The 13178-nt window shown below is 43.7% G+C and overlaps 1 protein-coding gene across 1 annotated transcript in view; it reads left to right on the top strand.

Moving 5' to 3' along the window:
• LOC108785534 overlaps positions 1-7766 on the top strand; it is a 36090-nt gene extending 28324 nt beyond the window's left edge. Inside the window, exons 5-8 of the mRNA XM_018554622.1 lie at positions 2754-2920; positions 4944-5085; positions 5691-5793; positions 7325-7766. Of these exons, the coding sequence (XP_018410124.1) occupies positions 2754-2920; positions 4944-5085; positions 5691-5781 (400 nt within the window). The 3' untranslated portion in view covers positions 5782-5793; positions 7325-7766. The remainder of the gene's footprint in view (positions 1-2753; positions 2921-4943; positions 5086-5690; positions 5794-7324) is intronic.
• Positions 7767-13178: the final 5412 nt, after the last annotated feature.

Here is a 13178-nt window from a genome sequence, read left to right as displayed (position 1 = left end):
CCCCCCCATTGCACTAACCAAGGCTTTATCATGCTGTATGTACAGTATTACAGAACATCTCCAGCACAGTTGAAATGGCAAGAAGCATGTAGGCACCCAACTATTGAGTTCAGGCGTTTCCATTGAAGGGTACAAAGATAGCTTAGGCAATTGTGCACCTACAACCTTGACTCGGACCTCACCTTTCTTCCCCACATCCAATCACTATCCAAATAGTGCCGCCTTCAGCTTCGCAACATCTCCAAAATACGCCCCCTTCCTCACCAATGAAACCACTAAATTACTCATCCACTCACTTGTTATCTCTCGTCTTGACTATTGCAATTCCCTCCTCATTGACTTACCTCTACACAGGCTATCCCCCCTTCAGTCTATCATGAATTCAGCTGCCAGACTCATTCACCTGACCAACCGCTCAGTGTCTGCAACCCCAACTCTGCCCCCGGCTATATCTCAAACCTTGTCTCAAAGTATCATGTATTTAAACATGTTCACATTGGAGGTGAGGAGATTAAGGGGGGATATGATTTCGATGTACAAGATGTTCAACTGTGAAGGCAACATCAGCGACAAACTATTTAAAATTAACTCCATTACAAAAACTAGAGGCCACCATGTAAAATTGGTGGAAAAAAAATTCCAGCACAAGGGGCGAAGGGGGTTCTTCACAGAGCGGTTAGGGTCTGGAACTCACTGCCACAGGCAGTGATTTTCAGCTAAGAGTGTGGAATTGTTCAAGAAACTTTTGGACGATTTCCTAAGGGACCGTAATATCCAGGGGTACAAGTACTCCTAAGAATGAGATCCTAATAGGTTGGACATGATGGACTAATGTCTTTATTCAACCTCAAATACTATGTAACTATCACCCTAACCGTCCCCTCAGCTCTTCAAAAGACCTCCTGCTTTCCAGCTCCCTCATCAACTCCTCCCACACTCCCCTCTAGGACATCACCAGAGTCTCTCCCATCCTCTGGAACTCTTTACCCCAACCTGTTCACTTGTCTCCCAGTCTGACTGCCTTTAGCTGATCCCTTAAGACTCATCTCTTCAGGGAAGCCTATCCCGCCTCAACCTAACCGCTCAACCATCACATTCTGATGATTTAGACAAGACAATTTATCCCCACACAGCTACCTCCTCATGTATCACTGGCCCCTCCCTTTTAGATTGTAAGCCCTCAGGGGCAGGGCCCTCCTTACCATCGTGTCTTGAATGGTATTGTGACCGTAATGCCTTCCTTGGCGCTGCTCAAACTGTTGGCTCTATATAAATCCTGTATAATAATAATACAGTTGACCGTTGGTACAAATTCAGCTCCATAAATACATGGTTTGAGGAGTTTGGTGTTGAGGAACATGAATGGCCTGCACAGCGCCCTGGCCTCAACACTACTGAACAATTTTGGGATAAATTGGAATGCTGATTGAGAGCCAGGTCTAAGTGTAGTAGTCCATAGCAACCAATAACATTGCAGCTTATCATGGAAACATGCGGAAACTTATGGATGAACAGCCAAAAGAGCAATTCTAGATGACCTGAAACCAATCAGGGAGCTACTAATGCCATTTGGCAAAAACTGCAAGTCAAGAGCGTTCCCTTAATTTGTCATAAATTCTATATAATTCAGAAAATCCAGAAAGCACCTCAAAGGGCCTTTTAAGATGTCCTTCCTGAATCCTTGTCAAATTTGCTCTCTTTATGCTAATGCTACATGCATTGCCAGCTATATTTATAGGCAGGTTTATATTTGATAGCTGGAATAAACTTGTCAGTACTGACACTTTTTTTTTAAATCTGGTTTTCTTTAGGAAACAGCAAACAGTCTGTAGGAGGATGTGTATTGGAATTCATCTAGTGCAACACAAACGGGGGTTCCCAGATCACCAGATTAACAATAGAACAGAGTGGGATGGACCGGTGCACTACAGCACTAGAGATTAGGCAGAATGAGCACCCTGTATGCACCTCGGGGTTACATTTTCAGCTTTATCCACTTCCTGACCTGCAATATGCCTTCTTAAAGGAGAACTATGGGGTTAAGGCTTTTCCCCATAGTTCTCCTTAGGGTAACGGGAGGACACAAACTAGCGTACTCCCGTCACGCTAGGCTCAGTATACCGCGAGCTGTAGCTCGCGGTATACTGAGACGCCGCAGTATACCGCAGCTGAAGCGGATCCAGACAATTATGCCGGGATCCGCCCAGCTGCGTGACTGACAGCTGGCTCTGCCTATTTAGAGGCAGAGCCAGCTGTACCCGCCCCCTCCCCCGTCCGTTCCGCCAGTCAGCGCTGGCGGATCGGGGAATCCAGCCCCTCCCCTGTCACGGCAGAGAGCTGTGACAGGATTTAGAGGTGAGTGAACGCCGGTATGTGTTCGCTTACCTCCCGATCTACTGAGCCGACCTGTGACAGTCTCATTGTCACAGGTCAGCTAGAACTATGAGGTGAGTGAAAAGCATTTACCTCATAGTTATCCTTTAGTCCTCACGCACAATGACTCGTGCCACCTTATTTAACATTGTAGCCAAGAATTAGGAATGTGCAACTGTGTGCATTGCTAGTACTCAGGCCCCCGCTGTCAAACAGGCAAATTGGTCATAGAGTTATAGTCAAGAGGCACACATTAATGCTGCTAAATTTGATCTGGGCATCTACATTTCTATTACCCATGGCCAAAAAGGGTTAACTTGAGTATACCTATAATGCTACATAGCTGTATTTTGATGATTTTTTTTTCCCTTGCAGAGTAGCGACTGGATTTTACCCTCTGACACCCTCACCATCAGAAATGTTGATCAAAGCTCTGAAGGAAAGTATATGTGCCAGGCACGACATCCAGACATGTACAGTTTGGTCAAGACCAGATCCTTTGAGCTCCGCGTGACCCCCAAGGACCCTGATATGTACATGATCACAGGTGAGCAATGCAGCTTTCTTTTGAGCCCGTGCATGCTTAGGAATACCTGCACCTTCACAGACACGGCCCAATGCCATACAGCCCAGGCTCGGTTATATGTTAACATTGAAGCACCTTACAGAAGACATAATGAAATTTCACATAGTCTTTGAAGTTCGAGCCTGCTCATAGAGGTGATGTATTTTTAAAGGCTTGTGTTCGTCATGTGGAAGAGTGGACATCATCATTCTTTGACTCGTGCATGTCTGAGCAGCAGGCCTCAGAATTGATCTGCAAAGGTCATGCCATCATGGAAATATGTACACTCATGTGAGCGCGGTCTGGAGACATGATTTCACTAGTGTTGTGTCCTTACTTCTTAGTATGTCATTCCCATTTAGGTATGTGTAAGCATGAAGGACTTTACATTCCCAACATTATGAACTTTTTTTTAAAGGGTATGGGGACAATGCAATTCTCTTATTTGGTCCGATTTGGTCGGTTAATGCAGAATTAAACTTTTCCGGTCCCCTGGGACCTTTACTCATAATGTGCAAGTATGTACAACATGTACATCATGCACATAATGGCACCCTGAACCTTGTAAGGTCCATCCCTCCAGTGCTGTGTTGCTCCTTCAATGGTGCTTCTATTTCCTTTCCCAATCTGAAGTCTTTAGCCACCTTGATTGGCTGGGCTGGGATGATGTAACTCCTGCACATGGAGCTCATTCATCCTGCCACCCAGTACTTACTCCCAGCTGAACTCTAATTGAAGATACTGATGACTGTCATATTGACACTGGTGCTTCAATCCTTTCAGTTGATGACCAGGATCACTTATGCAGATAATGACTTCTTGCACTTTCTGCAGGTCAGGAACTCAGTCAGAGGGTCAACACGACAGCCAGATGACTAGCAGTCAAGAGTCCTGATCTCCATATTTTGTTCTTGGTTAGTACCTGCTGAAATCTCCCCGGCTGCAACACTCCCCATCCATTGTTCTTATAGTAGCAAGTTTGCAAAGACAAGCGTGAGTAGCTAGCCCAATGGCCCCCCAGGTGTGATCTCTCCCCCTCCAATATAATTGGTTACAACAAAAACAAGAAATACCGGGGTTTATGAGAGATATGAATGACACCATGGCTTGAAGTTTGATAGAATTTTTTTCTATCTGTGTTGCAAATATACATACAAAAAAAAAAGGGCAACAAGCAGTTGCAACCAGTTTAAAAAACAATGTTTAGACCAAGAGCATGCTTAGCCCAAGAGCATGCTCTTGGTCTAAACATTGTTTTTTAAACTGGTTGCAACTGCTTGTTGCTCTTTTTTTTTTTTTGTATGTATATTTGCAACACAGATGTTATTTAAAAATAAAAATAAACATTCTATCAAAATTCAAGCCATGGTGTCATATCTCTCCTAAACCCCGGTATTTCTTGTTTTTGTTGTAACCTCTTATAGTAGCAAGGCAAGCATTAATCATCTACTTGCAGTATAACAATAAACTATATCTAAACCCAAGAATGTAGATGTAATATCACAGCTATTGTATTAGGATTACAAAATACCCCCTCTTCTTCTCTGTAACATTGGGTGATCTGGGATGGGTTGATTGCTGATTGAGATACCATTGCAGAGTGCAAAGGAATTTACAAGCTCACTGGATTTCTGGCAAGGTCATCAGATATTTGTTTGCACTCATCGAACAGGTTAAAAAAATGTTAAAATATGTTATCATCTGAAAGTAGATAAAGGCAGTTCTTTAATACATTGTATTCACTGTCCATGTACTGAACATCCCCTGATATTGCATTTCTTACTTGTGTGATTGGACCCACTGCTTTCAACGAGCAGCTTTAATTTATGTACAGCAGTGAGAATAGCAGGCAGAGCCTCGCACTTGCTTGAGGTTGGCTGGGATTCTTGCAATGTTTTTAAATGTCTCGAAGAGTTTTTTTTTCCCCCCCTCAACAAAGGTTTTTACTTTCGGTGCACTATAATGCTGTATGTCGTAACATGCTCCAAAAATATTTTTTTTCTAGGCTCCAGTGTTGACCTGAACGTGGGAGACATCCTCTTGTACATCGCTCTTCCTGGAGCACTGCTTACCACCCTGCTGATCACTTTCCTGGTCATCATCCTCCGTCATCGCAGACAGCAACTGAAGAAGCCACAGATCAGCCTGTGAGTGAGATCAGAGAGGCATGGCGGTTGTCTGTTCACCTTTTATATTAGTTTTAAAGTAGACCTGTCACAAAAGTCTATTATTGGTTGGGTATTTTGGAACGCTTTTACATCCATAGTGTGAACTTCATTCTGCATGAGAGTTAGCGAAAAAAAACTGAGCCTGCAGCCGAAGAGTTAAAGAGCACCTGTATTGGAATAATGACCATTATTCTGGTTCATGATGTTGTTAGTTCTCCCAGTGATGAGGGCTAAGTATGGTGCCCACTCTAGCCCTGCTTGCTTGCATCCTTTTTGCCTGTTACCAAGCAGGTGAGTGCAGCCAGGAGCCTCTAGAGCAGGGGTGGGCAAACTCCGGCCCTCCAGCTGTGGTGAATCTGCAAATAACATCAGGCATCTGTCTTTGGGAGTCATGGCTGTGGGAATTTGCAATGCCTCATGGGACTTGTCCACCCCTGCGCTAGAGAGTAGGCCTTACAGATGGGAAGGAACCTGCTGGAGCAAGGGGTTTCGGAATTACTTCTTATCCCTCTACTCTTAGACGTAACGAACCTTAATGAGCCTCAACATATACTAACAATTACCCACTCTTTTTCCAATCACAGGATCGATGCCGAGAAGAGGACCCCGATCTACAAGGGTAGCCTGCAGTCCGTCAGCAGCACCACCTCGGACACGCAGCCATTGGTCATGTGACCGCCAGAGCCGGTCAGTTTAATTTCACTTATCGGTTTATTTCTCTATTGCGCTCAAATGTAATATTAATATGGACCCTTCCTGCATTGCACGAGATAAAGCATGTTAAAGCATTCAATAAATCCAAAAATCAAAGACCACATCTATTAATTATATTAAATAAGCTAAACATAAATAATGGAAAATGTTTATATTAAGCTATTAGCCTGTTAAGCTTTCTTAGTTACTACAGGGATTCCATTCAGAGTATCTAGAGTAGGCCATGGTGATCGCCAATGGGGAGCCCGGCGTAAATTCAAAAGGTGCTCTCCTGGATATTGGTGAAGACTTTTCTGCACCTGATTTCCCAGCTGCCCCAATGGCCTACAGTCATGTTTGATTTTTAATTGCATATTATTTGCCAGAGTCTTAGATTTCGTATCCGTTACACTTGTAAATGGACTAAACACAGGTCTGTTAGATCTCCTTACGCTTTAAAGCGGAACTCTGAGGAAACTACCCTTGCAGCGGGGCTCCCCCCTCCCCCCACCGCTGCAAGGGTTAAATGCTCACTTTTTGCCTAGGGTACCAATTTTACTGACCTTAACCCCACGCTCTGGCAGGCCTCCCTCTTTTCCATGCGACCAGTATGCTGAAGCGTTCTCTTTGGCGCTCTGTCTAGTGGTCACACTCCGATGTCATCACGTACATTTTAGGACCAGCAGTCCTGCATTGTAAGCGAAGACGTCGCGGGCCCACACATAACCTGGAGTGTCAAAAGGAGGAGAATGCTGGATGCTGGGGGGAGTGAGGGATTAGATAAGTAAAAGTGCTTTTTAATGGTACCCTGGGCAAAAATGAACACTTAAAGGAGAACTATGGGGTCAGGGCTTTTCCGCCTAGGTTCTGCTTAGGGTAACGGGAGGACACAAACTAGCGTTCTCCCGTCACCCTAGGCTCAGTATACAGAGAGGCAGAGCCAACTGTACCCGCCCCCTCCCCCGTCCGTTCCGCCTGTCAGCGCTGGCAGATCGGAGCGGGGAGAGGGGAATCCAGCCCCTCCCCTGTCACGGCAGAGAGCCGTGACAGGATCGAGAGGTGAGCGAACGCCGGTATGTGTTCGCTCACCTCCCGATCTACTGAGCCGACCTGTGACAGTCTCATTGTCACAGGTCGGCTAGAACTATGAGGTAAGTGAAAAGCACTCACCTCATAGTTCTCCTCCTTTTAACCCTTGCTATGGGGAGGGGAGGAGGGGGGAACCCCACTGCAAGGGTAGTTTTTTTTTTAACTTAACCCAAGTTCAGCTTTATTTTTTTTGCTGCCTATTTTATGCGTTGTTTTAGACACTTGCATAAGGCTGCCTTCTCAACGCTGGTCCGCTTGTTAAAAAAAGATGTGAAAGAATGACAGAATTAATTTCTGGCCCTCAGAATCCAGACTTTAGAAAACCGATGTAGGAAGGATACTGTATTCTGGATGATCTTAGCACTGGCTTTGCCGTGCATCTGTGATCCGTCCCCAGACTGTGCAAGGCTCTGATCTGTTCTGTCTCCTTTTTCAGGGTCCGCACGCTGCACAGAACTGAAACGTCCTCAGCCAAATATCACATCCTGCTTTCTGAATCTGGTGACGGGAATTCAAGGGATCGCAATGCTCCAAAGATCAGAGACCAATACTGCTTATCGCTTTAAGAGGTTATTAATTGGTTCGGGGTGAACACAAACTCTCGTAGATTTTGGCATTATAATTGTTAAGTAAACTTTTCTTTAAAGTGTACCTGTCACACTTTCCTAGCTGATGGAACTGTTTTGAGCTGAGCCAACAGTGAGCCCATTACATCACTGCGGTTTCAGCTACTTTGAGCTTTTATGTCCTCAAAATTATAGCAGCGACTTGACACATTCTTCAAACTTTTGGTCCAGGCTACTTATATTGCAAGGGAAAACAAGTGTACTTTGGAATGTTCTTGTCCTATAGTGGGAGACCTGGTGCTGGAGAGGAGAGGAGAGCAGAGGAGATGGATTTTTTTTATTTCAAAAGTTGACTATGGCCATTTCCAGAAACTATGACATAAGTACTCCTAGTGCTGTTTTTGTTGACCGAAATGTTTAACTCAAATGAATCGGTGGGCTGCATTGAGTGGAATTAATTAAAGGGGCAATATTACATCTACTTAAAGCCACACATACTTAAGTCAAGAAAATGATTATAACAATCCAATAATTAACATTATAGTAACAACTAGAACCTACAACATTTTAATCCAGAGAAGGGGTTTTTGAATTGACGCTGTGGCTCGGCTATGGTCTTTGTAATATTTATATATACTTCATGAGCCATAATTAGGCTTTAAAGGAACATTTTCCTTTTGTAAGGTTATCCCTTAAATGACTCCCCCCTAACATGCAAACAAGATAAAATGAGCTTAAAGAGTAACTGCTCTTCCTAAGACCTAAACTAACCCCCCCTGCCCATCCACAGATGCATACATACTTTGATCTGATGGCCATGACCTCCAGTGAGTCTCGCTCTGCAGCTGCATAGACTTCTATGGGGCTGTGTTCCAAGGCAGGATACGGTGGGAAATACAGCCCCATGGAAGTCTATAGGGCGGTGATGTACAGGCGCGGCCAAGATATAGACAATCACTGGAGGCCACGGCCATTGGATTGAGGTTAGTATGCATCTGTGGAGGGGGTTGGGATGGTTTAGGTCAGGGCAAAGTGATCATAAGGATAAGTGCTCTTCGTCTGAAAGTGCACATATCCTTTAATGAGCCATAATTAGGCTTTAAAGGATAACTTTAACGTTATCCCTCGAACATGCAAACAAGATTAAATAGAGTTTAAAGAGGAACAGGGCTAAGGACCGGTAACCAGTTGCTTGTCTCCCTGCAGCTGATCTTTTCTCCATACTGACTTGCCATGCCTTGTTCTGCCTTGTCTATGGGTGGAGGTGGCCAACTTGGTAGGGCTTTGCTATCTCATGTCAGAACCTCGGGCAATGAGAACAGCGAACATCAGAGCAGTGCCATCATACAATAAACATTCCCAGTCTCCTGAAACTAGCAGTCAGGGCAGAAGTGCCTCAGATCTCACACTGCAGATATACAGCTATGAGGCAGAAGTGCACAGGCACCCTGTGAGGTGCATTGTGAATTTTTATGAGGAATTTCAGAGAAAAGATAGACATTTTCAGAGTGCTGCTTAGGCAACATTAACAGTTCGATCAAAAAAGTCTTTTTTCTTACCCTCGCGATTCCTCCTTTCCAGCATGATGTCTCCCATGTAGTGACATGCCAATTTTAAGGCAGGTGTAATCGCTTGAAGATTGCTGTTTTCACAATGCCAACTTCAAAGGCCAGCGATGAAAGCGGTAGCCTGGGTAGCAAAGATTTAGGAGCGCTTTCTGTTGTGCTGTTGAGATTTGCATTATTAAATAGCTGTGTGCACGCTCTCCCTGAGCCGCTATCTCCCAGCCCTGTCTGTGACATAAGGAATAGCAGCCTTTGTCTCACTAATATGTCAGCGTAAAAAGCACACTGGAACAGCTTGGCCCGGTCCTTTTAACAGCAGATGATAAATATGGAGTGCTTGGCAGACATAGAAAGCGTTGCTCTTGTGATCTATTAGTACCACTTGCCATATTACAGGCACAGGCTTAATAAGGGGCAGAGCTATTTTGGTAAATGGGTATACCGGCTACAGATAATGGTAATCTGTTGGATTGTAGATGTTCTGCTGAAAAGATTACTAATCTGATGTAAGAGCAATATCAGACGAGTATCATTGGATTGGATGTTTGGTTATAAGTGTGTCACATCTTATATTTCTTGGGAGTTTCAGTAATGAGGTCTCCCGCTACATTTCCGGGCTCTGCCCCTGTTCATTTGGTTGTCATTGTCTATTTTAACAATGTTGTTCTTGATATCAAGACTGCTTCTGTGGTCTTGATACGAGTTACATTAAAGTAGAAGGAAAGGCTACAAAATAACCCACCTATCAAATGTTGCCTCCCCATCGTTCTGCTATTCCCTACAAATGTTTGAATAAATTGCCATCTATATATCTTTTTCTGTGTAATCATGTGACCACAAAGCTCCTGCTCAATCTCGTTTCATTGTGGCTGGTGAGGCTAATCAGTGTGAACTTTCTCCTGGCCAACAATGCCTTTAGAGCTATGGATGCCAGTCACCACTTTATGGGATCACAGGACTGCCAGTTGAGTAGTGTTGTTGGCGCTCCACAGAACACACAGACTAACCGGAGTTTTGGGGTCACATGACTGCATAGACAAACTTTCAAAATGGTATTTATATGACAAAATGTATTATATAATGTTTGTGGGAGAGCAATAGGGAGGCGACATTTAAACGGGTAGGTTATTGAGTAGCCTTTACCTCTACTTTAAAGCCCAAGAAGAAATGAGAGCAATACATGGATGTAGACATACACAAAAATATTTAATTTGTATTCATTTTCCAGGTGCAATACACATCAGTAATGAGAATATTGCTCTGAGTTGTCAGCATGTATAATTGCAGCTGCTGTTGCTTTGCAAATTATTATTAAAGAGGCTTGATTGTTTTTAAGTGTCCTGGAATATGATCTAGAATGGCACTCTGGCTGCAGTAGAATCCTATGACCAGGGTATGGAAGAGCTGAGTCTAAACAGCTAACATGTCATGGTACTTGTACATCTGCTCCAAAACCCAACCCAACAGTTCAAGATAATAGGTTGAGGGAGTGTCTATACAAAACAGGCTAATATCATTTAAAGTTGGAACAATGTTCAACTATGATTGACCTATTCAAAAAAAAAATCACCAACTTTGCCATTTGTAATTATACAATTTTTTGTTCCCTTAAAGCAGACCTAGATTACTCCTGTCCCTTAAACCCATTGATGTTTAATGAAGCCCTGAAACTCCCATCTGGCAGAAAACTCTGCTCCGGGCTCTGACACCAGCTGCATGGCCAGATGCCTATGCTTTGGTCATGTGATCTCAACCTTCAGGCAAAATATGCCAGTGCGTGCCTTTGCCTATGATTCTACCCTTTGGCAGAGGTCACAGGATCAAAGCTTACTGGCCTCCTTGAGGGACCAGAGCAGCACTTTCTACAAGATGGGTATATTGGTGCTCCTCTAACATCCATGGAGTTGAAGGAGATGGGTGAGCAGGAAGATTTTATTTTATTATAGGTCAAGTTCAGTGGTAAACAGGCTTTGTAATGATTGTGGCTACAGATTATTGTTCAAATGGGGCTTTGATGTGACCACAGCTACAGACTGATAGTATAGATGTGCACACAGTTCACCTTGTTGAAAGAAACAACATATGAACATTTTCCTTTTGGGCACTAGGCATACTTGAAAAGCCTGTGCAGGCATAAGGGAACAAGACAGGTAACACTATCTACAAAGTCAGTTATGACCTTTTCCAAGCTTTGAGTACCCAAAACACGTCATAGGTTTAGGCTATGCTTCACTGGACGCACGTACACATACTGCAACATGGTCTGCATGCTTAACAAAGAAAACCCTAAAAACGTGGCCTGTGAAGGGTTCTCAAGGACTTGGAAATATGAAACAATGCCTAAAGCTGGCCATACACCTATAGATTTTCTATGGTCTGATGGAAAAAAGTGCAACAGAGTCCTCCATCTATGCTAAACTGTGGATGGAGGAATCTCCCGCTGGGCCAAGCTTCAGTATCATTCTAGTCGGCCCCGCTGGCTGTCAAAACACCTGAACAATGCCTGCATCAAACCAGATTGTTCAGGTATTTTGAGAGCCAGTGGGGCCAACTAGCAAGATACTGAAGCTTGGCCCAGCAGGAGATTCCTCCATCCTCACAGCTTAGCGTAGATGGAGGACTCTGTTGCACTTTTTCCATCTGACCCTAGAAAATCTGTAGGTGTATGGCCAGGTTTAAAAGGACTCTGTCAACATCCAAAAAACTGAAAAAGAAGCTCCTCCCTCTTACGACTCGACTCATACTTCTTGGTCCGAACGTCACTCACTTGCTGAGCAATGGCCTCCAGCAGGAGGTTCTTGGGTGGCTGGAGTTCTTAAGGAAAGTGGAGATGAGACTCGGCACCTGCCAGAGAGGTAGGTAATAAGAGAAGTCATTTGTGAGTGGCTTCTTTTCCGTTTTTTTGGATAGTCCCAGAGTCCTTTCAAAAGAAATATGAGTCTACATAATGAGTGGTGATGTCACACACAGTGAAGCCTGGAAAGGTTCCACTTCACGGCTCCAAAACCAGTACGCAGTCTGGGAGGTAGAGAATGGCTGTTTTGATCACATCCTATTAAGGTGTTTTGGTTCATGACAGGTTCACTTTACTCCACTTACTGATGTTTTAAATACTGCAGCTGTTTTTATGAGCGTAGACAAACCTGACAAGGATGTAACCTGTCAATTCACCGGCACTGGCAGCACCTCGGGGGAGGCCAGGCACAAGATGCTGCTTGTTCTGGTGAAACTCTTTTAATCCGTCCTGTTGGCAGGCGGCAAGCCAGACACTTTGCTTTAATTATGTGCTTTGGCTTTATGGATGAGCTTAATTTAATTTGACACATTCTCATAGAAATAAAGATTTGGGCTCAGTTTTAAGTGTTGTTGTTTTATCTGTTTGATCATATGCTACCATTGCTGTACTTTTGACTGTATGAGGTTTGCACCCTTTTTAAGTCACTTTGCATTGTCTGACGCTACCTGCAAACGCTTCATGGCAGAATTTTATGTACCGATTGCTTATCCATTTGATTTGTGTGAAATGTTTTTTTCTTAATAAATGTGAAATGGACATTCAGGCTTTGTTATTACAAGAGAAATGCACAGCGGAGGTGAACAAGGATTGGCCTGAATACAGTTGGACATACAGTAGTGCCAGTGCCATGATGCAACTCACCAGTCTTCAACTCTAGCTGGCATAGGAGGTTAGCAATATCAAATTTAAAGTAGATGTAAACCCCAACTGACTGAAATTTAGCTTGTGTACTGTAAACCCTTTCCATGGCTTTTTTTTTCTGCATAAAAACAGTTTTTACCTTATTTTTACTCTCTTTTTATTTGGCTGCAGCTGCACATCATTGCTCTGGGCCAGCTTCCTGATGGCAACAACAGTGGACCATGGCTGGGCAGAGACATGGCTGCTTGTAGTGTCCAGCAGGAGCATACATGGCAGGTTTACAATGCAGGAATAGGAATTTCACCTCATAACAAGGACCTTCATGGCAGGATCATAAGGTATTATATTAAAGAAAGCTGCAGGTTTAAAAGTCTTGAAATTCATTCACATGTTAAAATGTATTAGGTGATTTTAGTGATTTAGGTTGCAGATACTTTAGGACAGGATCACACCTTGGCATTGAAGTAACAGCATGCACATGTTTTGAATAGCAGCCCAATG

The sequence above is a fragment of the Nanorana parkeri genome, unplaced genomic scaffold (assembly GCF_000935625.1).
Source record: "Nanorana parkeri isolate BGI_ZX_2015 unplaced genomic scaffold, ASM93562v1 scaffold166, whole genome shotgun sequence".
In the NCBI taxonomy this organism is placed as follows: Eukaryota; Metazoa; Chordata; class Amphibia; order Anura; family Dicroglossidae; genus Nanorana; species Nanorana parkeri.
Note: the sequence above shows the minus strand (reverse complement) of the source record. Positions and strands in the feature narration are given on the sequence as shown.